The sequence below is a fragment of the Rhinolophus hipposideros genome (assembly GCF_964194185.1).
Source record: "Rhinolophus hipposideros genome assembly, chromosome: 10".
Lineage (NCBI taxonomy): Eukaryota > Metazoa > Chordata > Mammalia > Chiroptera > Rhinolophidae > Rhinolophus > Rhinolophus hipposideros.
In genome coordinates, this window is record NC_138056.1 from 79,343,828 (window position 1) to 79,367,318 (window position 23,491).

Genomic DNA, 23,491 nt, shown 5'->3' on the forward strand with positions numbered 1-23,491 from the left:
GAATTCCAGCAAACCTGCATTTGGTGGGATGTGGCCTGTGGCCTATAGTTTGCCAACCCATGCTCTCTGTTTGGTCTGTTTCTTCAAGCTATTAATTTGGGCTACAAGTATACAGAACACGAAGAATAGGAAGAACATAATGTTATCTGGTTGGGATTACAGGGTAGCAGGTGGTATTTGGGCTTGTTACTGGTACTGGCTAAAATCCGGTGATTGTTTTCAGAATACCTAATAATGTTTTTATCTTTTTCTAGATTTGATGTGGCTAGCATGATGTCTGTTACTCTCAGTTGTGATCATCGGGTTGTGGATGGAGCAGTTGGAGCCCAGTGGCTTGCTGAGTTTAGAAAGTACCTTGAAAAACCTGTCACGATGTTGTTATAATTAACCCAAGAATTTCTAAACTCTTCCAGTCACATTGGTTGATCTTATCAAGATATAAATATGTTATTAAAAAGGTGGTTCTTTTTATTTTAAAGCTAACCAGTTATTTTTGAGTCTGTCTATATAAGTTATTTGTAATGGTCATTACTGAATTTTTTTAAATGCCAGTTACACCCAAATGTTGTGCACATTTAATAAATACTGTATTTTAAGCTGTGTGCTCGTAGTCAAGGGACATGTGGCCTAGCCCTTTGGTGATAAATATGGTAAATACTTCCACTGGGAAATGTAGAGGTAGAATTGTGGTTCTCTATCAAGTCAGGTACACGAAAGTAACCTGGATGAAACCTTAAGGTTTTGAAATTTCACTGCCTCACAGGTTTTGCTTAGCTTTGAGGGAAAGAGAAGTCACGAAATTCTTGGGGAATGGGTTTGAATTGAAGGTTGATTTTGGAATTTAACCCTAATTTAAATGTATCTGTTACATGATCTTGGTTTATAATGGATGGGAAGGGTAGAGAACTTCAAGGAAAATAAGTGATATTTTAAGTCACTATTTTCTTAGACTTCTTCAACCAACTGTTCTTTATTTTTCTATAAATCCCAAAATGGTTATTTCGCCTCTTGAGATGAGATATGACTATAAACCAGCTACTTGGTATAAATGAGAATTTGTGTGGGTATTTATTTAAACATCCTAAATGTGTAATTCTGAGAGCAGAATTCTACAATTACCTTCAAATAAAAGAATAATGCTTATAGAATTTAACAGAGAAGTTGTGAAAGTAGAATTTTTCTTCCAGTATTAACTGGTGGTGGTTACTTGCAAATGAACTTAATTACCAGAATTTACTACTCAAATTACTTTGGAAAACTATATCATATAACTATGGAATAAGCGTACATATGTAAAGTATGGTTTCTAGTGAGATATGTGCCAAAGTCCATATATCACCAAGTCTTGTCTGAAAAGAAGGAGAGAGATTAATTGGTAAACAGTTTAGAGTACTAAGGACAATGACCAAAACAAAGTGGTCATTTCTACTTACTGTGTTTCCCCAAAAATAAGACCGGTCTTATACTAATTTTTGCTCCAAAAGATGCATTAGGGTTTATGTTCAGGGGATGTCATCCTGAAAAATCATGCTAGGGCTTATTTTCTGGTGAGGGCTTATTTTCCAGTTAGGTCTTATTTTGGGGGGAAACACGGTAGATAAAGTAAAAAAATTGAATGTGTATAAAAAAGGTGTTCTGTGTGTTTCTCTCCCAGGGTTGTCTCATGTAAAATCAGAAAGCCCTAAAGTCCTATTGGAGAGAAAACAATTACTTAGATTGCTTACTCCTGTATCAGCCTAAATATTTTTTTCCATTTTGTTATGATTGGGCGTTCTTCTGCTGGAGGAGAAGGAGGAGGTGATATTCAAGATAATAAAAATGAATTGGGAACATTATCACAATTCCAGGATTTCTGTTGAATTGACGTGTTTTAATAAATATTTGGGATTGTTTATGGCTATTTAAAATAAATCTGACTAATGCTTCCTTGTATATGTAGTATGTGGAGCAGTGCCTTGAAATTTAGGTCTTTCATTGTTGAATGTTTCTAAATGTTTATTATTACGTGGTACACAAATGACACTCCATATATTCCATAAATATTTCCTTTACTGTATTATTATAAAAACAAGTCAATACAGTAATTAATAATTATAGCTTGATCTGAAGGAATTAGCTTATCACAAGGGACCATCATCAGTATGAGCCACCTCTGGTGCACATACATGAAACTTCAAAGATAATTCATTCTTTGCTGATACTTATGGCTCTTCTACTCCCTTGAAAGAAAAATAAAAAGTTGACTTCTAATAAAAATTGTTCTGAGGTAAAAATCTGACCTATTATCTAAAGCTGGATTCAGTCTATTTCTCTTACCAGAACTGAAAGAATAAGTTAGAAATAGTGGTTTTGGTTCCAATTAGATTGTTTACAAATGAAACTATGTTTTCAATGTGCCTGGTCTAATTTTTGATCTCTTGGTAATTTTGACATTAAATGAGTAAGACAAGGGACAGCTATGTATGTGTAAACTCTTAATACAGATATATTTTGAGTTTATAGAATTAGTAAAATAGGAACCGTTTAGAAGGATATAATCTGATAGTGGAAGCTCATGTTGGGGTGTGGCGCACAGCAAGAGGAAGGAGGGCTGGCTCTGTTAGGGCTATTTTATTCCAGTCCTGAGGTTTGTGAGGGTAGTTACATCCTCCCAAGGCATGGTCTACAGGAGGGGTTGACTAGTACGAGAGACGACAGGACTGTTGCAAGGGTGACCTCAAACCAAGTTTATAGAAAAATCTGGTCTCTAAATCAAGGGTAATTAATGTCCATCTCAAATAATTTCCCGTTTTCAAGAAAAGATCTTGGGAAGATTCAAATTTAAATTACTCCACAGTTCATTATTAGTTAATGCTCTTCTGGGAAAAGTTGTTTTCTGTAGGGAGGTGGAGATGGGATGTTTTTATGAATATAAAATCCACTGAAATAAGTGAAAATATTTTGGAAAACAGGATATAAATTTAACATTTAAACATTAAGTGTATTAGATCTTGGTATGTTTTTTATTAATGAGTACACAAATACATAGCTGCTGATGTAACATGTAAGCACTGGGAGTTGTCTAAGGAACGTCCAAACCTATAGAGAACTTGAGTTTATTTGAGCCAAACTAACAATTGCTGGGAAGCAAAATCTCAAACAGATTAGGAAATGTTTTAGAGAATGGCAGTTTGGCAGCTTATTTTATAAGAATCAAAGGAGGAGACAGGGTTACATGAAATCCTTTGATGGTAGATTAAGGGGGTGGGAGAAAGCAAAGTGAGGAAATCTATTGGATTGGATAAAAAGTAAAATGGAAGGACACATCTTTTACATTGGTGGGTAAAGCACATAGAGATGGTATTCGGGGGAACAAGAACAACGAGGGGTTCTATGGTCTGAGGCTCTGGTGTGGTGGGTTTTGCCCTGAGGAGTCTGGGAAAAAGGATAACTCTGACATTCTAAGGGTATGTTATCTTAGATGCAAAAAGGTAATAAGACAGGCCTACTTATGGTAGACATTGACCTTTGTCAAGAAAGCTACAGGCCAACGATGTAACTACCAGCCATGACCCACTTTTATTTAGGAATTTTTATGTTCAGAGGATCCTATGTGGTTAATTTCGGTCTCTGAGTTTGTAGGGCCCACCATGCAGGCTTCTCTTGAGCTGGTCAGGTTTAGTATGTGGCCCCTTTTCGTCCACAGAGTGTAAGAGTAGAGATTAGCCAGTTTCATGTGGTTACAGGAGTTTCTAGGAAATAACATTTGACTGATGTTGTCAGAAGAAACGATAGGGTGAAAGCATTCTATGTTTTTTGAGGGATGAGACTATAATAGCTTTGTTAATTTTAGGACATCATACAGTTCTAGAAAATTTTCACATGATAAATTATCCTATTGCTAGAAAGATTCAAATCCAGGCCAGTTTTAAGAAAATTATGTTTTTAAAGTCACAAAAGTTAAAAAGTTTTAAAATAAGGACTTAATTATTTAAAGACATAAAAGCTAGTAATTAAAGAACTAGAAACTAGTAATTACAAGGAAGTTTTTTTGTATCTAAGAAAGATAATTAGGGATGTTTAAAGATTGTAAACATTGCTTGCTTGGGATATAAATTGGAAAGTTGATACCTTTGTATTAAACAGCTATCTGACAACTCAGATGAATGGGAGTTGAAAAGTACATCACTTCTGTATTTTTAAAAAATACTTTCTTAAGAGAAAGGCACTTGTCCTAAAGTCAATTCCCTTTTCTTAGAGTTGGATGTATTTTGTATCATATGCATGGGCAGCTTGGACTCCTGCCAGAGCTGTTTTATAGAAGCAGAGTCATAGAAGCATAGGCTTGTATATTATTACACTGGATCTGTACTTTTATTGCTGGAGGAAACTTACTGCTATGGCCCACTTTGGTAATAAACTTCTTGCAGAATCTTGCAGAATCTGGGATTTATTTATTTTTTTTAAGATTTTTATTGGGGAAGGGGAACAGGACTTTATTGGGGAACAGTGTGTACTTCCAGGACGTTTTTTCCAAGTCAAGTTGCTGTCCTTTCAATCTTAGTTGTGGAGGGTGCCGTCCAGTTTCAAGTTGTTGTCCTTTCAGTCTTAGTTGTGGAGGGCGCAGCTCAGCTCCAGGTCCAGTTGCCGTTGCTAGTTGCAGGGGGCACCATCCCTTGCGGGACTTGGGACTCGAGGAGTTGAACTGGCAACCTTGTGGTTGAGAGCCCACTGGCCTATGTGGGAATCGAACCAGCAGCCTTTGGAGTTAGGAGCGCGGAGCTCTAACCACATGAGCCACCGGGCCGGCCCTGGGATTTATTCTTGATGCAAAAATTTACTAGAGACAAATATTTTTTCGACGAGTAAACAGTATTCTCACGTTACTTAGAAACAAACAGAATTTTCCCAAATGGTATTTAAGCTACTTAAGACCATTACAAATACCTTCAAAACAAGTACATCATGGCATTACTGTTTTCAGTAGTTTTTGCTTAATGCCAACTTTATTTGAGGAGAAAGTTTTAAAAAGATGACAGCTGATGAGAAAATCTCATTCCATCAAATGGAACTCTTACAAAATATGAAACTAATATTTAAGATAAGCCCCTACTTCTCTTCCCCCATAATGAAGGTCCTATAACTTTAGCACTGAAAACCAAAAACACATGATGCTCTTGACTTACATCAATGGCATTGTGACGATTAATGTAGCTTTCTCTTTGATAAATTTTGCTGTCGTCATTTCAGGATTCACAGGTTCTGGAAGATTCAGATGTAATCTGTACTTTTCAGAGACTTCAATCAATAAATCATCCTAAAAGTAGTAAACCAAGAATGATTTTAAAAGACGAAAATATGAAAATATTTCCTGCTTAAAATTAGTATTATTGGATTATTGTGCCCAGTTATTTACTGCTCTCCCATCAGAAGAGAATCCCACTTATTGCTATGTGCCTTGCAATGAGCAATAAAGTTGCCAGATGTAAATCCTTGAGCTTTTGAGATTATTTGTTACTGCTTCTCAACACATCAACAGTTAACTGATAGCAGTACCAGCACATAGGTATTGTCATCCTAAATTATGTGCATTGACTTTGGGGTGGATTAGCAAACAGCAAGAAACCTTTTTCCACCCTCAGGATTTCTTTTTTCCAGTTACAGTTTACATTCAATATTATATTAGCTGCAGGTGTACAGCAACTGCAAAGAAACTTACTGGAGACTGGAAAGCTGGTGATCCATGTTTTAAAGTTATAAAGCCCTTAGTAAAACTACCACAATAATTTGAAAGAAAAATTATGTGCCTAGTTAATTTGTGGCTTTAGGTTAAAAAGTGGAGGAAAAAAGAATGTTGGTACCATGCATTGATTTTATTGGCTACATTTAATAAGGTATTACAAAAAGACATGAGCTTAGAAAAGAATTTACCAGTTTGCAAGTAGAGTTGAAAGAGAATATACAGAGCCCAGAAATTTTAAGACTTGAGGACAAAAATGCAACTAATTTTTATTTTCAACCAGTAAAGAGTAAAATTGAGAACTTTTTGTATCAACAGACTGATTAAGACAGCAGAGAGGCAAAGACCAAATCAAACATCTTTATACCCTTTCTTGAAATCTCTAACTGGGTTAAGGTGGACCTCAATAAATCCTTACATTTGGCCCAAATAACAGCTATTAAGTTAAAAAAAAAATAAAAGGCCACTGAAAAATCAACATGTCTAAAATAGAATTGTGGGGTATAGCACTGACTGGAATTAAATAAAATGTTGCCAGCCTGGATTAAAACTAAGTTAAAATAACCTTTGGACCCAACATTTCATGGGCACGAAATAGGCACCTGAGAATAGCATATTCTCCAATGCTCTTTTTAGATGTGGCCAAGGTAGATAATGAAGGAAAACAAAAACACTTCCAAAGAATGGAACTGAAGGTAATGGAAAACAATGCAATGAGGGGGCTAGGTAATAAAGGAAACTTGTCATGGCCCTAAGTAAGAAAATCCTCTATCTCTAGGAAAGGAACCCTCGAAATATCTGCTTACCAGGATTTCAGAATCACTGTGCACCAGTACCTGCTGTGTGCCTCATATTTTTCCCATTTCTGAATTGACACTTAACTGTAGTTATCTTCTATGTTGTACAGTGTGTGGGGTTACGAGAGTAGATAACTTGTGTTTGGAGTTCATAAGTCTGGTTCAGGAGGAGCAGAATCCAGACTACAATGACAAAATCCTGTATTTTGGAGTCTGATACTGGGATTGGAGATGTTTTCCTTGGGGAAAGATGCAAATATTTGTGACCAAGAGGGTTGACTGTGGTAGACTGTAGGACTGTTGCCAATTATTTGCTCTTCTGTGAGAGGATTATACATATACCACTGCCATGTGACTTACTGTGACTTCCCTTAAGAATATTCTTCCCTGCCCTATTGATGTAGGACTTGGCCTCGTGACTTGCTTTGGCCAATAGAATGTGAGTCTAAGTGATACATGCTATGTCTGAGAGGAAGTTTTAGGATCCATGGCATGGTTTGGCCATTTCTATTTTCCCTCTGCCAGGAGAATGCTATAGTTAGATAGGAATTGCTTCTTCACCTGTATCATGAAATGTGCAAGATTTGTGGAGCCGAGCAGGCCTAGCTGATCTGTAACCTGAGCAAATTATTGTAAGCCACTAAGATTGTGGAGTTTGTTACCACAACATAATATAGTGAAGTGACTGATACAAATTTACAGTATTATCTATTCAACCTACCTCAGAAACACTGAGGTCACAGAGAGATACTGAATTAATACCAGGTAATTCAACTTTTAATTCAATTTTCAGCAGTTTCTCATTGTGATCCGCCCCAATTTTTAATTCATAGGCGGGTCTCTTCATCTCCGCCTGGGTCTCTGTACTGGAAATCTCTTCTATCAGGCACCCTGTTTTGCCTGAAACATGGTCTTTTGGCAGTAAAAGTTGAGGGAAGTCATCCTCATTGCTCACAGTACTGTTTCTTATCTGTTCAAGGGTTAGTTCTTTATGAAAAAAAGGGGAAGATGAAATCACAAAATTAACCAACAACATAAAATAATCATGCTATGACCTGTAATGTATGTAGTGTTATCCAAGATGGCAAGACACAGATAAATTAGTTTGGGAATCTTAAAAAAATCTTAGACCAAATCTTACTTGGTTTAAAAGTTTGTAGGGTTTAAAAATCTTTAAGGACATGCAAATATTTCTAATATCTTTATCTTTTTCTATCTCAAGTTTCTCATCTTTTAAAACTGAGACTTCTAATTTGCAAAATGTACACAGGATGCAAAAATTTAAATCAGTTTAATTTTTCATTTACATTTGTTAACTTACCCTTTCCCATTTTCTCTCTTAAATCTGTGGGGTCAGCTTGAAGTCCCATCAGATTTTGTTTCATTCTTTGAATGCTTCCTTTTATTTTAAACTTAGTAATATGGTAAGAATGTGAGAGAGTGAACTGGAGTTTTTCCTCAATGCATTTCATGGCCATCTGTATTAACTGATCTTTTCTCACTTGGTCCTTTTCTGCTGCTTGGAGAACATCAGGATTGTAGGCAACATCAATGACTGTATAAACATCTGTGTGTGTAATTCAAAGGGTGTGAAATGAAGACAACTTGTTTCACTACCAATATGGTCAGGTAATATGTTAAGCCATAATTCTGATAAAGCTAGAAACTATAAATTCTATTCCTATATTTTTCAGAAGCAATCACAATGATGCTATGTACATAAAACTTCAATTAAGATATTTCTTGGCATTTTACATGGATTAAAAACAGCTCACATTATTAGACAAACAGTATGAATTTTGCATAAAGGTACATTTATTAGTCATTACATTATAACCAAATAAAACATTTTACTTGTAATGCCTTTTAACAAATAAGATCTGGTCCACGTTATTCCCAATAAAATATTTTAAAATGTGCTTTCTCTCCCATAATTCTATTTACCTGATGTCTCAGACATATCTTCTGGTCTGCCAACACTTAGAGGTACTGGGTGAGTAGTTGATTGGGGAGCTGGAATCCTTTTCCACTGACATAGGTTGATAAAAAGTAGTTTTTCTTTAGGTTTCTAGAAATCAAATAATTTTGTATATCTCAAAGCCTAGCACTTTATTTTTAAATAACATCCTAAAGGTAATACATCACAGAATTGGAAGAGTGAGAATTTTAGGCTCCAAGTAAGTCACTGCATGTATTAAAACCATGTTTGAGAAATTATTTGTTACTTTATTTCCCCAGAGCTGCTGGCTTTTCATCAAGAATCCAGGTGCTGCTCCCAGAGGAACTGGGAGGAGGAAGGGGGAATTGATCTGAGCAGGTGTTCTAGGCGAATTTGTTTGAGCCTCTTTCATCACTTCCTTACCTCCCCAACCAAATAAATTCTCTTTCTTTGAAAATCCCCAACTCAATGGTTCTCTATTAAATCATCACATTACTTTTTATCTTCATTCTAGCAGAAAAAAAAAGGCTCATTTTGAGATCTCCAAAATATACCAAATATGAATTTCCCACTTTTACTCCTTCAACACAATCTTCCACACTACATTTCATTTTCCATTTATATGTAGAGTGGCAGTTCCCCTGAAGTTTTCTTGTGTTAAAGTTGCAATAGTTATGGGTAAGCTCATCTCTGGTTCCAGGATCATTTCATTCAGGACCTCCCCAACCCTGGGCACCAATTCTACATACCAGGATTCTGGTTTGTAGACAGAGCTGTGGTTCTGGGGCAGCACAGAGCCGTTTCCCTTCTTTCAGCTGCTGTTGAATGAACTTCTCATAGCTCTCAGGGTTACTTTCAGACAGGTCATCTAGGAGGTTCCAGAATTGAGTAACTTGGGTGAGCAGACACTTTGAAGATGATTCCATGATTGAGATGAATAGGCCTCTTAAGTCTGTGGAAAGACATGACTTAAGGCAAAAAACAAAACAAAACAAAAAAAACCTGTGTAACTGTTGATTCATTTCTTCTTTGGAGGAAGGAGGAACAGGTCAGGAATTGTTTTGGTGAACTTAACAACTATCCTTAAGACCTATGTCTAAAAGATCAGCACCATTTTACCTTTTCCTTACTCTCAAATTATCTAGTACCCTTCCTAAATTCTCAAGTTGTCCTCTCAGATAATAAGGTCTTACCTCTGCTTCGACCCTCACAAGCCCTAGGGGGACAGAGTACTCATTTTAAGACTGATTTCCCAAGTGATTTTCTTTTTCCAACACCTGGGTTTTGGCTGACTGGTTCCTATCCAGTCTGGAAATTGCCAAGGTTTGTGTGAGGTGAGGGGCACATGAGACTTCCTCAATCCTCAGCCTAGCTTATTAGTTAAAAGCATGGTTGGAGCCAGAATGCCTTCATTCCTAAATCTTAGCTTTATCACCTACAAGCTGTGACCCGGAGCAGTTAATTTGTATATGTTCCTCAGTCTAGTCTCCTCAAAAATGAAGAAGGTAGGGGCCAGCCCGGTGGCTCAGGCAGTTAGAGCTCCATGCTCCTAACTCCGAAGGCTGCCAGTTCGATTCCCACATGGGCCAGTGGGCTCTCAACCACAAGGTTGCCAGTTCAATTCCTCAAGTCCCGCAAGGGATGGTGGGCAGCACCCCCTGCAACTAAGATTGAACACCGCACCTTGAGCTGAGCTGCTGCTGAGCTCCAGGATGGCTCAGTTGGTTGGAGCGCATCCTCTCAACCACGTTACCGGTTTCGATTCCCACAAGGGATGGTGGGCTGTGCCCCCTGCAACTAAGATTGAAAGGACAACAACTTGACTTGGGGGGAAAAAAAGTCCTGAAAGTACACATTGTTACCCAATAAAGTCCTGTTCTCCTTCGCCAATAAAATCTTTAAAAAAAATGAAGACGGTAATACATATCTCATAGGGTTATTGTGAGTATTAAGGGATTAAGTAAGCAGAGACGCTGGAACACTTGGTAAACTATAATGAGAGAAGTAATATCCTTTCTATGTCTTGAGATAACCTTCGCAACTCCCCTTCCCTACTGGAAGGTGTCCCAAAGCGTCCATAGAATGAGGAAAAGAGGTTTGGGTTCTTTGAATACTATATTAAGGTTAGACTAAAGGGGAAACTTAACTAAAGGACAATCATTCCAGAAGTGTGTGAACCCACCTCTTCTCTCAGTTCCCGACAAACCGCGATGCCTGTTACCAGGGTAACCAGACTGGGTACATCATCTAATTGGGTCCGGGAAGCTCCCGGTAGAAAGGTCTTTTTACATACTGTTCCGGAATCTCCTCCTTCTGGTGCTGGCCTCGCTTTTCACCTGAGCCCGACCCGATTCTTTTCGGGGAAGGCGCCCGCCTCTCTTCTGCATTTGTCGACTTCTTGAGTGTCCTGAAAACCCTCCCTGTGGGAGTCTCGATCTCCTGCTGGTGTGGGAAGAATTTCTCAGCAGCACGACTTCCGGCCTGAAAGGGAAGCTTGCTCCCTTTTCTCCCAGGCCCCTTCCTCCCCCTAATCCCCGCCACGCGAGGCTGCGGCGCACGGTATGGGTGTGTTTGTGTGTATTTGTGTAGGGAGGGCGTTTGGAGGGAAGGTTACCGGGAGCTCCTTGGCCGCTGGGAGGCAGGGATCCCGGTGACAAAGATGGGGGTAATTTCTCTGTCTTCGTCTTGGAAGCCTCAGTCCCCACTTCAGGCACTTTAGATACTTCTTGGGGCCCAGTCGAGGGTCGTACCGGTCCAAAGCGTCCCCACTGGGAGCGAAACCCGGCCTCCGGGTCCATCCCAGAGGAGCGTGAGCCGGGAATGCTCCCGCCGACCCCGGCGTCCCGATTCCGCGCCGGCGCCGCCTCGGGCCTCAGTCCGGAGAGATACCTGCGGGTCGGTCTAGGCTGAGGGCAAGGCATCCGCGGCCTCGGGCACGGGTCAGGGCAGAATAACCCGTGGGAAGGCTGCGTTTTCACGAAGGACTCGGGTGATGCTGCCGAGCTGCCTTTGAGCCCTGACTCCTTGGTTTCCTGGGTCGGAGGAGAGCTTGTAATGGAATGGTTCTTCGTCTCACACTAACAAGATGCCTGAGTTCTTCAGGATCGAGGGGTGAGTGAGCGGTGGGGTGGTTACACAAAGCCCCTGCTAGCTACACACGCGAATAGCTTTTTTTCGAGGCTTTTGTACAAAATAGACAATAAAATTCCCTTGAATGGAGAAATATAGGCCATCTCTGCATTTGATGTTTTTAGGCGTCAGTTTTTGTTATTGTTGATATGTGTGGTCCCTACCACACCAATTGAGGTATTTGCTTCCTCGCAGACTAATTTTGGGATTCGAGAGTTGATTTCTAATCTGGACCTTGTTTGCCTTAGACTGTGGCATGCGGCAAGTTATGGCTTTAAGGGCATTTCCAAAACAAGATACTTGCCTCATAAAACAGTTATTTTGAGGATTAAATAAAATGCTGTCATTTCAAAGAACTCCAGTGTACATTATCTCCTTTCATCCTCAGGTCAGTGTGGTCAGGCATTTTCTTCTGTTAATGGTGAAGGAAAAAAACTACTCCTCAAGACCTCTGACTTTAGTTCAGTGATCTTTCCCTTACCTCATGCTTCTTTATACCATTGTAATAAAAGATAAGGTAATAAAGGCAATTATAATTATTAAATGCTATTTATTGATTCATTTCAGATTGAATAATGTCCCGAGTTCCACTGGGGAAAGTCCTCCTGAGGAATGTCATCCGGCACACAGATGCTCATAATAAGGTGAGAGGTACAACCTCCTTATTCCTCAACCCTAAGTGAGGGCCTACAGTGTGCCAAGCATTATTTTTCTACAGTTGGGAGATACAAAGATGAATAAAATAGGTAATTACAGTACAGTTTGTTAGGTATTGTAGAAATATAAAATGTTTTACTGCACTGAGTAAGGAATAATGAAATGTGCCTTAGGGAATTAGGAAAGGCTTTATGGAGTGGGTGGTATTTGAGGTGCTGATATTAGAACTAGTTCTGAATGAACAGGTTCAAGTTTACCAGGTGTAAAAGATCATTCCATCCAGAGAGAACATCATGTACTGACACATGGCCACAAGAAAATGCATGAAGCACTTGGGGCATGGCAAGAAATTGTGTGCATCCATAAAGTAGGGAATGTGGGGGTTAGTGTCAGAAGATGAGGCCTGAGTGGATTGTGATACTTAGAGATTAGACTTTTTCCTGTAGGCAATAAAGAAGCCATCAAATATTTTAAAGCCAGGAGTGACTTGATTTTATTTGTATTTTAGAAAGATGTTTTAGCTGCACAGGAGATAGATCAGATGGGATGAAACAGTAGACCAATTAGGAGGGAATTACAGTGTTCTAGGTGCGAGACGATGAGGGGTTCACATGAAAGCAGTGACAGTAGGGATGAAGATGATTAATTTAGGAGGTAAAATCCAAAGAAATTAGTGACTGGATGGTAGTGATAATTAGGGAATTAACTATAACTACCTTGTGAAACTGGGTGAATGATGGTGATACCATTAATTGAGATGGGGAACAAAAGGAAAAGGACAAATATGATGGAAAGGTAATTAGTTTGGTTTTGAACATGTTAATTGTGAGGTGCTTGTAGGATATCCAAACAGGTGGAAATTTGTATTTGAAGGAAAGAAGTTGAGGCTGGACATACAGGTTTGGGGATTATTGATACCATGTTTCCCCGGAAATAAGACCTAGTCGGACAGTCAGCTCTACTGCGTCTTTTGGAACAAAAATTAACATAAGATCCAATCTTACTTTACTATAAGACCCGGTATAATATAATTAATATAATAAAAATAATATATAATAATACCAGGTCTTAATTTTTGCTCCAAAAGACGCATTAGAGCTGATTGTGGCTAGGTCTTATTTTTGGAGAAACACGGTATGTAGGAAATGATAGAGATCATGAGAGTAGTAGACGAGGTCACTTAGGAGAGCACATATAATGAAAAGAGGGCCAAGGCCTTTGGTTTTCTTTGAACTATACAACTCTTAGTTTGATCATAAGTGTTATTATCATATCACCTGATATTTTGATTCTGAGTCAGGATATATCTATTACCTAAGCAGCCTCTGCAATTGCATTAAACCACCCCTAGTTGAATGGGAGCTTAGATTTGAAAGTGGTGGATAAAAAAGATAACTCTGAACAGATTTAATCAAATATTACAGGCGGACTAGGATATAAAACACATTCTTGTTTTTTGGTCAGTTGTAATCTATTCAGGAAATGCTCTAGCAATTTTTATTCAATTGTAATCTGCTTTTCAGGAAATTCTCTAGCAATTCTCATGCTGTTTTGTTTTGCTTTGTTTTTAACGAAACATGTAATGTTATGAAAAGAGACTTAGTCTGGAAAGTTTAAAGACCTGTCCTTACTAGCTTTTTCACTTTGGTAAAATCTCTGAGCTTTTGTTTCTTCTCAGTAAAATATAATGGTATCTGCTTCGCTTTCCTCTTAGGATCGCTTAAGGGTCTATTGAGATGATACAATTAAAATCATACAGCATTTTCAAAAATAAGGGATTATCATTTGCTAATTGCAGCATACTTGCAAAATTGATGTGTGTCTATGCAGGGGTTGAAAAGTTCTCCTGTTGCTGCAGAATTCTACATGTTTGAGATTTAGTGGGTGGGATTGTTTAACCACATTAGAGAAACCAGAATTAGTTTCCCAGGTTCTTGATCATAACCCACTCTAAAATCCAATAATTAGTACAGACTGTATTTTCAGTTACTTTCCTGTGATGTAGTGTTGTTTGTAGTTAACTTATTTTTATTTTCTTTAAAAAAAAAATCTAGATTCAGGAGGAATCAGATATGTGGAAAATAAGAGAATTGGAGAAACAGATGGAAGATGCTTACCGGGGAACCAAAAGGAAAATGTTACCCAGCAGTTCAAGGTGAAGTTGCATATCTGAGAAGCAAAATAATGCTCATCTTATTCAGAATCAACTTATGTTTAAAAACATTTTGGTATGGTATAGATGAATTTAGTTCTGTGAGTCCTTAAGCCTTTTCCTCTTTCATAAATCTAGACCCAAGCTTGAAGGTAATGGCTATGCTGCAGATGGTCCCACTCTTTGTACTTATTTGCAATGGAAAATTTAAAAATTCCGCCTTGAACAATTGTAAATGTTAAGGATTCTGTGGATTCTAACTTTATCTAATGTCTTTTAACCTCAAATTTTCTATTTATATCTCTCAGCCTTTTCTTTACCCTACCATTTTTGCCAAATCACACAGCCTTTGACATTACCTTCTTAATAATGAGTGTAAATATGAAGGATTATACAGGCTTAGTTGTTTTTCCTGTAGCAATGTAGAAATGTCTGAGTATTAGGAACATCTGTTGGGCCTCATATGCCTGTTAGTGTACAACTGGGTGTATGAAGTGTTACTAAAATAATACTGATTTCTAAAGCCATCCAGGGAAATAGTTAATAGTGAGATACTTAAGGAGAATGAATGTGCCTGCAGAGTATGTGGACTTGGGAGTGTGACGGCTATGTGTAAGTGGCTTCAGATAAGAAAGTATGCAGGGCATCCATGGTAAAGAAAACAGTGTCAACAGAAAAATACTATCGTTTCAGTCTGTTTTCTCTCTGAAAATAGTCCTTTGAGAATTGAGAAGTACTGTTAGTGCAGATGATGTGTTTTGTATTGGTTGTTCAATCCCAAGTGGCACTTCCTGGAACAAAATACTGTTCTTAGAGTGGGCTATTAATGCCTGTCATGGTGAATAAATCTTTAAAACATATTCTCTATAGAGGCAGGGATTCTGATTTGTCTCACTTGCATTATTTTCCCAGTAGCTAGAACAGTGCCTGGCGCAGAGGAGGTCTTAAACATTTTTGGTAACTGATTAGCTATCTTAGTGACTGGTTTAGTAGATATTCTAAGTACAGGTTCAATCAGTGTTCTCATCTGGTTTTCTACCCCAGCATACTCATGGGTTGGGCCTTATTTCCATTGTTATTGTGACCTCACTACAGCAAGTTGCTGGTTTTCCAGGAAGGGAGTGTGTTTCAGAATCTCTAGGGTAGTTTGGAATGTCTCCAGCTGTGATTATTCTCTGCTTCCCACTTTGCATGCCCTTCTAGTTGAGTATTAGTGAGCTATATAGTGTGCCCTAGTCCACAAGTCATTTCATTTATATTCTGCAATAGGATGGGTAGTAATAGTCAGATTTTCATTGGACAACTGTACAAGCTTATAGAGAGGAACATCATGTCTTTTTATATGATTTTTAAAAAATATTAAGTATCAGGTTGTTTTGTTCACCCTTAAATTGTTCAATCAGTTTTGTGGATGGTGTTCCACAAAATAACAGAGATCGCTTACAAATCTAAAAGTTCTTCTGTTTTCTCATATAGCCGGATGCGTAGTGATGGTTTTGATGAAGAAACTCAGAGAGACTACTGGAGGCCAAAGAATGAAATTTCTGGAGCACTGGAAGATAATTTTCTTAAGGCTAAATCCTGGAACAAGAAGTTATATGATTATGAAGCTGACATGCCAGACAGGTTTGTGACTAAGTTCTTGTGACCATTAATGAGATTTGGCCTGAGAATGTGTACTTTTAAAAATTAATTATCCCGGGCAGACAGGTGGCTCAGTTGGTTAGAGCACGGGCTCTGGGCAACTGGGCTGCCGGTTCAATTCCCACATGGGCCAGCAAACTGCACCCTCCGCAACTAGAATGAAGTCAGTGAGCTACCGCTTAGCTCCCGGGTGGCCAAATGGCTCAGTTGGTTGGAGTGCATGCTCTCAACCACAAGGATGCCGTTCGACTCCAGCAAGGGATGGTGGGCTGTGCCCCCTGCAACTAACAACAGCAGCTGGACCCTCCACAACTAAGACTGAAAGGACAACAACTTGACTTGGAAAAGTCCCAGAAGTACACACTGTTCCCCAATAAAGTCCTGTTCCCTTTCCCAAATAAAATCTTAAAAAAAAAAAAAAATTAATTATCCCAGGTGGCCGGTTAGCTCAGTTGCTTACAGCGTGGTGCTGATAACACTAAGGTTGCTGATTCGATCCCCACATGGGCCACTTGTAAGCTGTGCCCTCCTTAAAAAAAAAAAAAAATCCCTACATAAATTTATACACAAATGTTCATAGTGTAATTATGCATAATGACCAAAAAGTGGGAACCTAAATGTCTTAGCTGATAAATGGATAAATAAAATGTGGTATATGGAATGGTAATAGAATGTTACTTGGTAGTAAAAGTACCGATACATGCCACAACATGGATGAACCTTGAAAACACAATGCTAAGTAAAAGAAATGAGATGCGAAAGGACACATATTCCAATGATTTTTTTTTTCTTATATGAAATGTACAGAATAGGCAAATTCAGAAAGTAGATTAGTGGTTGCCATGGGCTATAGGAGAGGGAGGAATTGCGAGTGACAGCTAACAGATGGAGTTTCTTTTTTGGGGTGATGAAAATGTTCTGAAATTAGATAGTGGTGACGGTTGCACAACTCTGAATATACTAAAAGCAACTGGATTTGTACATTTAAAAGTCTGAATTTTATGGTACGTGAATTATATTTCAGTAAGTTATTTAAAGAAAATTGTACCAATGTAGACAGCATGTCATGAAGTGCTTTTGGAGAAGTACTGCATAGCGAAAGTGCAGAGTGGAAAAGCTGCTCATGTTTCTTTTTTTTGCTCATGTTTCTTACGGAAGAGAATGGCAAGTTCTCTTACAAATGGACAAAGGAATCCTTTGTGTCTGAAGTGATAGTGTACAGTACAGAAACATGTAGCCATAAGCTATAATGTGGAGTTGGCTCTACCATATCTCTGTTTTCTTTATTCTGAGTGTACGTCTGTATGCATGCACTCCTGAGTCTATTTTAATTTTCAAAAACATGTGTATTGCTTTAACAGTATGTGTAATATGTCATCCTACAGATGGGGTCACAGTGGTTATAAAGAGTTATACCCTGAAGAATTTGAAACAGACAGGTAAGGCAAATAGGCTTACTTGAAAAAATTAGAAACTAAGGTTAGTACAAAGCCTGAACTGTAAACTGAGTTCCTAATTTTTACACAGCATGTAATATTTGCCATTAAAAAATATAACAGAAGTAACAGGTGATTTAGATGGGAGACAACTGATATTTTGCCTTTCCTGATTGATGTTCGACATATCTATAGCACTTAGGTTTTTATATATAGTATCCCATACAGTAATTTAATATGGCAGATTAGAATTTTTCTATTCATTTTAAAGATGAGGAAACAAAAATTCACTGAAAGTCTCATAGTAACCCTATGTCAAACTTTTAAAATTCAGATGTTAACCTCAACTTCCTATCGAGAATTCAGAATATTAAAATATACTTTTTATTTTCTGTAGTAAAGCAGTTTCTCTTTTTTATTAGTAGTGATCAGCAAGATATTACCAATGGAAAAAAAACATCTCCCCAGGTAAAATCATCTACCCACGAATCTCACAAGCACAAGAAGTCAAAGAAATCCCACAAAAAAAAGCAGAAAAAGAAGTCACACAAAAAACAGAAGAAAAGTAAAAAGGAAGCCATAGATATAATGGCAGATTCCTCAAGCGAGTTCTCAGAAGAAACCGGAGCTTCTAGTACTAGGAAACAACCACATAAGCGTAAGAAAAAATCCAGGAAAAAGTCTCTCAAAAAATCAGCTTTAGTCTTAGAGGCAGAAAGTGACACTTCTCAGTCAGGAGATTCTGCATCTAGCAGTTCTGAGAAAAGTGAGGAAAGAGACACTAAGAAAACCAAAAGAAAAAAGAGAGATAAAAAAGTCTATATTCCTGTAGTAAACAATGAGATACAGGAGAGGACAAACAAACGCACAAATTGGAAAGTGGCTACAGATGAAAGGTCTGCTGAGAGCTCAGAGGATGACTAAATGCAGAAGAAACATTCTTCAGTTTCCCATGTGACTGGATATTTACAGCTATTACACCTTGGGGCTTTGCCAGTGACTCTTATTGCTCACCACAGGGGGCCTGAGGGCAGAGCTCTTCTTGCCACCTGTGTGTGTGCTGATAGACTTGTCTTCTATTTTGGCCTGTTAAACTTGATCCTCTTGTTGATAATGGGGAATCTGGTATTTTGTTATGAAAGTGTCTTGAAGAGATTATTTTTTGCAATTAATTACATTCAGCATAGAGTGCATATACAGCAAATTAAAGGACCCAGAAAGCTGAATCCAGTGACCTGGGTATACCAATTGAAATGTTGAATTTTGGAGAAAGCAATACCGTGTAGAATGGTCTAAGGGAACATTGTGTTACTCTCATCGGTTTATTAACCAGTTGCCACTTGACACTTTTGTCTTCAGCCTTGGTGCTTTTTATTTTGGCCCCATACGTGTGGTCCAATAACAAATATTTTCCCTTTATAACACCCACAGACAGCTGTTATTAAAAGAGGCTAGGGTTTTCTGTCAAATTTACCTGCTGGACAGGGACTGTAGCTATACTTAGTATACCCTTAAAACATGGTAATTGTCTAGTAAATGGTTTTCTAGTTCCATTGCTGTATATTGCCTAAATGGACTTGTGTTCAAAATTATTTCTTCACTAGTCTTAGGTAAGTCCTCAACCAAATGGGGAAGAATTCGGAATCAGTCATGCTGTCTGATGGTGCTCTAAACAGGATTCAGGGCAGGGTCTGCCATTTAAATGTTGTCCTCCTCGTGCATTCCTAAATTAATGAACTTTAGATTTTTCCTGAAACTAGGTTGAATCGGTTCCAAAATGAAACAGGCTTCTCAGGGACATACTCAATTCTTCCCAGTCTGCTTTTGGATTAAAGAACCAAGCAGAAACCATATTTCCCTTTGCTATATACTGTAATCCCTGCTATGTTAATTAAGAAACCAAAATAACACTGAAACGATGGCAGAACACAAGTTAATTTTTTCATTATGGCAGAAGATCAAGTGACATTTTTTTTTCCTGGTTGTCACTTCATTGGCTAAGTAAAAAGCTTGAAAACTCAGACTCATTCTCTTGGTTCTGGCACTAATTGGTTATGAGGTCCGGAGCAGGTAAGTAAACCTCCCTGGCTTTTAACCCCATGTGTAATACAGAGATACTTCTTGATAAAATGACAGTGTAAGACACCAGCAGTAGAATATAACGTTTCATGAGGTGGTAATATTTTGTAGTTCTAACTACTAAATTTGTTCTCTTTACAGATTTCTAATAAAATGCTTAGTCATAAAATACATGGTTGGCCAGAGGTTCCCTATCCTGTGAATATAAGCAGGTGCTACCTTTTGGGATATTTATTTGAAAATAGTAATACTTTGGTACTCAACTGTCAATGTTCCATGGTGTATATTTCTACCTTTGGGATTAATAGGGGCCCAAGGGGGGAAAGAAGTCTATAATTACTACCTCTTAACCTAAACCAATTGTTTTGTTCTTGGAGCAACTGAAATTTTTGTTGTAAGGAGTGTTCACTTTTGTGTTTTTGTAAGCACTGCTTCTGTGCTATGCTATGAAAGTACTGATTCTAAGCAGACTCAGGAAGATGGGCCAGTGGAACAAGATATCTCCAGGAAGTTGATTCTGTTTGGGTCTTGACCTTCCCTTCCTCCCATACTAGCAGGCCTATCTCTTTCCAAATGAATGCACATCTTGCCTCTTGTTTTTTTGCCATGTTTACCTTTTCTTGGTCATGTACAAGCAATAAAGCTATTTTCTGTTCTTCATCTTTCTCTTCTATGCTGTAGGCTAAATAAGGCTTTTATGGTTCTTCCAGCCTCCTTAAATAGGGCTTAGGGTGGCTCTTCAAAACCTAAGCTCTCCCATTTGCACTGGCTTTGGAACATTTATTTCTAGTGTTCCTGCCAGAGATCTCAATAAATCCTAAAATGGGATTTAAAAAATGATTTGGAGAATTCACATTTATTGAATAACTATTGTGACACAATGTGGAATTTCTGAATTCCAAATAAATAAATTTCACTCCTGAACATTTGATCTGTTACTTCTTAACACCAGTAGGCCTGAAGTTGACATGACAGTGAGCTGACAGCTTTCCTCCACTGGCCCTTCAATCTGCTTAATAAGTCCTTTGCTGCTTGTGTCACTGTCCCAACGAACAATCTATTGTCCTCCTTTTTGTACAATCTGGGCAAACCTACTGGTGATAGCAAGAGTAGTGTCAATGAAGCGGTCCACACAGCTAGACAGGCAGTTTTCAGTGCGAGAGTCTAGGCGATTCCCTGGCTTCTCCACACATTTATCCCAACATAGCTCCATGAAGTGATGCACCTAAGAGGAAAGAAAAGTAGTAACCATTGGGGTCTGCATATGGGCCTAACTGCCAATTTTCTTACTTCTTTACCATTTTTACTTTCTGTCACCTGACTAAACCATTCTTTCAATCAGCAAAGCATGGTCTCTTTTTCCTCACTTCCTAATCTGTCACCCATATGGTCCAGTTCTTCATCCCTACATTGCAGTAATCCTTTTATCCTTTTCTATTTTTCTCTTCTTTAGTAATTAAAAAATACTTTCCATCAAGTCACCTCTGTTTGTTTAATGCGTCGATTTCTCTGTTCGCCAGGGCACTGCCTTGGTTAACCCCAACCCACACTATTTCAGTGAGGCCCACACAGTATACTCAACTGGACTCTTAATAACACTCCTGGAATGCCCTCTGGAGAGATTTTATTCATTGTGCAAACAGTTCAAATTCTTACTTCCTTGAAGACCACTGTTTATTACTTTCTAATTGTCTCAAGTCCTTGATCAGAATGTAAATTTTCAGAAGGTAAATATAAAAATTTCTTTTATATTCCCAAGCTAACACCACCAATTAATTGCCCCCCCAAACCACTGTACTCATTCTAAACCTATCCCTTAGAGAATAGTACTCACGATCTTAACATTTTGGGGGTCATAACACAGTTGAGACTCCAAAGCAGCCAGAAAAATACACGTAACAGGCACCGAAAATGTGCACTTTCATAGTGTTCAGGACCCAAAGAGTTCTAACCAAGGTTCCTGCTGCTTATCCACCATGAATCCCAACAACTACAAACAGCCCCCTCTCCCTCCCCAAAAAGGGTGGGGGAAATAACCGTTTACGGAGGGCTCACTATTTGGGAGGCTGGGTACTAAGCATTCAGTTCAATCCTCTATGCCACCCCCTTTTACCGGGCGTGGTTAAGTAATAGCTCAAAGTCAGGCAGTTAAGGGACCACGCCCGGGTTACAACGGAAGGGTTACATGCCGAAAGGACTCCAAAATAACTACTGTAAAACGAACAGACGTTACTTCAGAGTCCACCTTTTCCCAATAATGTTCTGCCGCTATCGTTATCGAATACATCATCGCATTTGATCCTCACAATCCAGTGGGGCGGCGGGCAACTACGAAACCACGCCACAGAGTGCGGATGGTGTCTCGTCAAGTGCACGTGGCTCATAAGCGGCAGAAGCAGTTTTAGAACCTACATCTTCCAGAGGGCTCACCGACAAAGTCGGCTCACTTGACCTGGCGTCGCCTAAACCTTCCTTTCTGCTTTACATCTTCTCTTTTCCCCACGCTGGGCATCCTTAGCGGGCACCTGAGCACCACTGTTCACCAGCGGCAGGAATGCCACCACTCGGTTTCTTTTGCGAGGGGAACCGCGCGGAGCAGAGACGCCTCCCCGCGCCGCCGACATACTGAGAGCTCCCCGGGTGCCCGGGACTTGTACTTCATCCTCATTTCTCTGTACTCTGGTCCTTGTCCCCGTACCTGTGCAGTGAACTGTGCCTTCTGCTGTTCGGCCGCCACCAGGCGCTGCAACTCCGCTTCGTCGGCCTCCCCCAGCTCCGCCATCGTCGGCAACCGGCTCCGGCCCTGCCGACCAGCGCGTATGCGCATGTGCGGCGGGCGCGCGCCGACTTCCGACTTCCGACTTCCGGTTCACAACGTCTTCCTTTCCTTGTTTTCTTTTGTCGCTGTGGGGTGAGAGTTGTACGACTGCTTCCGGGTTGCTGGATGACCTTGAGCCTTTAGTAGCGAGATGGCGTGTATGTGGAGACTGAGTGTCCTTTGCAGTGTCCAAGGAGGCCGAGGTGAGGGGTGCTGGCAGCCGGAGGTTCTTAGCGCAGCCTCCAGCGGGAGAAGGGATGCGGTGAGGCTTCGTTGCTGGGTGGTGAGATCTCTGCAGCAGGGAATCCCTCCTTCCTGCCCTTTGGCCTCTCTTGCTCCTGCTGAAACCACAGCAGTGACCACCGTTGCTTACGGGCCCAGAGATTCGCCGGAGTGCATATCTCCCCTGCTCTGGGCCGACATGTGAGGGGGTAATCTGAAAGAACTCCTTCTGGAAGTTACAGCCCTCCTGAGGCTATTCATAAGACCGCTCATTTTCGCCCCATTCACTGTCCGACCCTGAATCGTAAAAGAGGGTCCAAGTCCCAATGCCTGGTCTTGGTCGTTTGCCCTGGAGCTGGTGTAGGGGTGGGAGGGATCAATTCAAATGCCATGGAACTGGGCATTTGTGTTATACCAGACAATATCGTAAGTTTGGGATACAAATGTGAATAAAACATAGTTCCTGTCCTCAAAGAGTTTTCTTTTTTTGTGGGGAAAACACATGTAAGCATAATTTGACATAAAACAAAAACTGTTAACTGTTGTGCTGTACATAAATTGTTAAGCCAGTACAGAGGGAGAATATATTTAGCTCTGTGTTCGGAAGGATTACTATGTCTCTATTTCTGAAGGAGATGTGCTTGATAAGAGTCTTGAGTTTCAGGAAGTCTACAGGAAGACAGGCATTACAGTTAGAGCTACTGGGGTGAGCCAAAGCAATGGTGAAGGTGTAGAAACTGGTTGGTATGAGAGAAAAACAGAACAAATCGGATATTACTAGAGCATGAAGTTCAAGGTAAGGAATGAGAGATGAATCTGGAAAGGTAAACGGGATTCAAATCACAGAAGTTGTCTTGATAAGGACTGTGCATTTTGCCTGGTATGAAGGGGGAGCCTTT

At 39.4% G+C, this 23,491-nt stretch overlaps 5 protein-coding genes across 18 annotated transcripts in view; 3 read left to right on the forward strand and 2 right to left on the reverse strand.

Moving 5' to 3' along the window:
• DLAT (dihydrolipoamide S-acetyltransferase) overlaps nucleotides 1-4,419 on the forward strand; it is a 26,664-nt gene extending 22,245 nt beyond the window's left edge. For both annotated transcript variants that reach the window (XM_081061638.1, XM_081061639.1), the window contains one exon: nucleotides 255-4,419. In XM_081061638.1, coding sequence (XP_080917764.1) covers nucleotides 255-384 — 130 coding nt within the window. In that variant the 3' untranslated portion in view covers nucleotides 385-4,419. The remainder of the gene's footprint in view (nucleotides 1-254) is intronic.
• On the reverse strand, nucleotides 4,327-10,988 carry PIH1D2 (PIH1 domain containing 2). 4 transcript variants are annotated; one of them, XM_081061645.1, is made up of 7 exons: nucleotides 10,638-10,979; nucleotides 10,139-10,252; nucleotides 9,205-9,407; nucleotides 8,461-8,584; nucleotides 7,838-8,083; nucleotides 7,238-7,503; nucleotides 4,343-5,296 (listed from the first exon to the last, which is right to left on the reverse strand). In XM_081061645.1, exons 3-7 carry the CDS (start codon nucleotides 9,379-9,381, stop codon nucleotides 5,162-5,164), a joined length of 948 nt encoding a protein of 315 aa, XP_080917771.1. In that variant the 5' UTR covers nucleotides 9,382-9,407; nucleotides 10,139-10,252; nucleotides 10,638-10,979; the 3' UTR covers nucleotides 4,343-5,161. The 4 variants fall into 4 exon arrangements, with proteins under 4 accessions (XP_080917770.1, XP_080917773.1, XP_080917771.1 ...); XM_081061646.1 differs by having other exon boundaries at nucleotides 10,749-10,904; XM_081061644.1 differs by lacking the exon at nucleotides 10,139-10,252 and having other exon boundaries at nucleotides 4,327-5,296; nucleotides 10,638-10,904.
• Nucleotides 10,878-20,212, forward strand: NKAPD1 (NKAP domain containing 1). Of its 3 annotated transcripts, none has more exons than XM_081061649.1 (6): nucleotides 10,878-11,014; nucleotides 12,152-12,228; nucleotides 14,296-14,396; nucleotides 15,870-16,019; nucleotides 17,423-17,476; nucleotides 17,896-20,212. In XM_081061649.1, exons 2-6 carry the CDS (start codon nucleotides 12,160-12,162, stop codon nucleotides 18,395-18,397), a joined length of 876 nt encoding a protein of 291 aa, XP_080917775.1. In that variant the 5' UTR covers nucleotides 10,878-11,014; nucleotides 12,152-12,159; the 3' UTR covers nucleotides 18,398-20,212. The 3 variants fall into 3 exon arrangements, with proteins under 3 accessions (XP_080917775.1, XP_080917774.1, XP_080917776.1); XM_081061648.1 differs by having other exon boundaries at nucleotides 10,945-11,566; XM_081061650.1 differs by having other exon boundaries at nucleotides 10,979-11,566; nucleotides 17,899-20,212.
• On the reverse strand, nucleotides 16,800-22,389 carry TIMM8B (translocase of inner mitochondrial membrane 8 homolog B). The gene is made up of 2 exons (XM_081061660.1): nucleotides 22,251-22,389; nucleotides 16,800-20,777 (listed from the first exon to the last, which is right to left on the reverse strand). The coding sequence occupies exons 1-2, from the start codon at nucleotides 22,377-22,379 to the stop codon at nucleotides 20,610-20,612; spliced, it is 297 nt and encodes a 98-aa protein (XP_080917786.1). The 5' UTR covers nucleotides 22,380-22,389; the 3' UTR covers nucleotides 16,800-20,609.
• Nucleotides 22,389-23,491, forward strand: part of SDHD (succinate dehydrogenase complex subunit D) — a 51,894-nt gene continuing 50,791 nt past the window's right edge. For 7 of the 8 annotated variants that reach the window (XM_081061651.1, XM_081061653.1, XM_081061654.1 and 4 more), the window contains exon 1: nucleotides 22,443-22,573. In XM_081061651.1, coding sequence (XP_080917777.1) covers nucleotides 22,522-22,573 — 52 coding nt within the window. In that variant the 5' untranslated portion in view covers nucleotides 22,443-22,521. Of the gene's footprint in view, nucleotides 22,574-23,491 lie in introns of all 8 variants that reach the window. The other variant, XM_081061657.1, reaches the window with a different exon arrangement.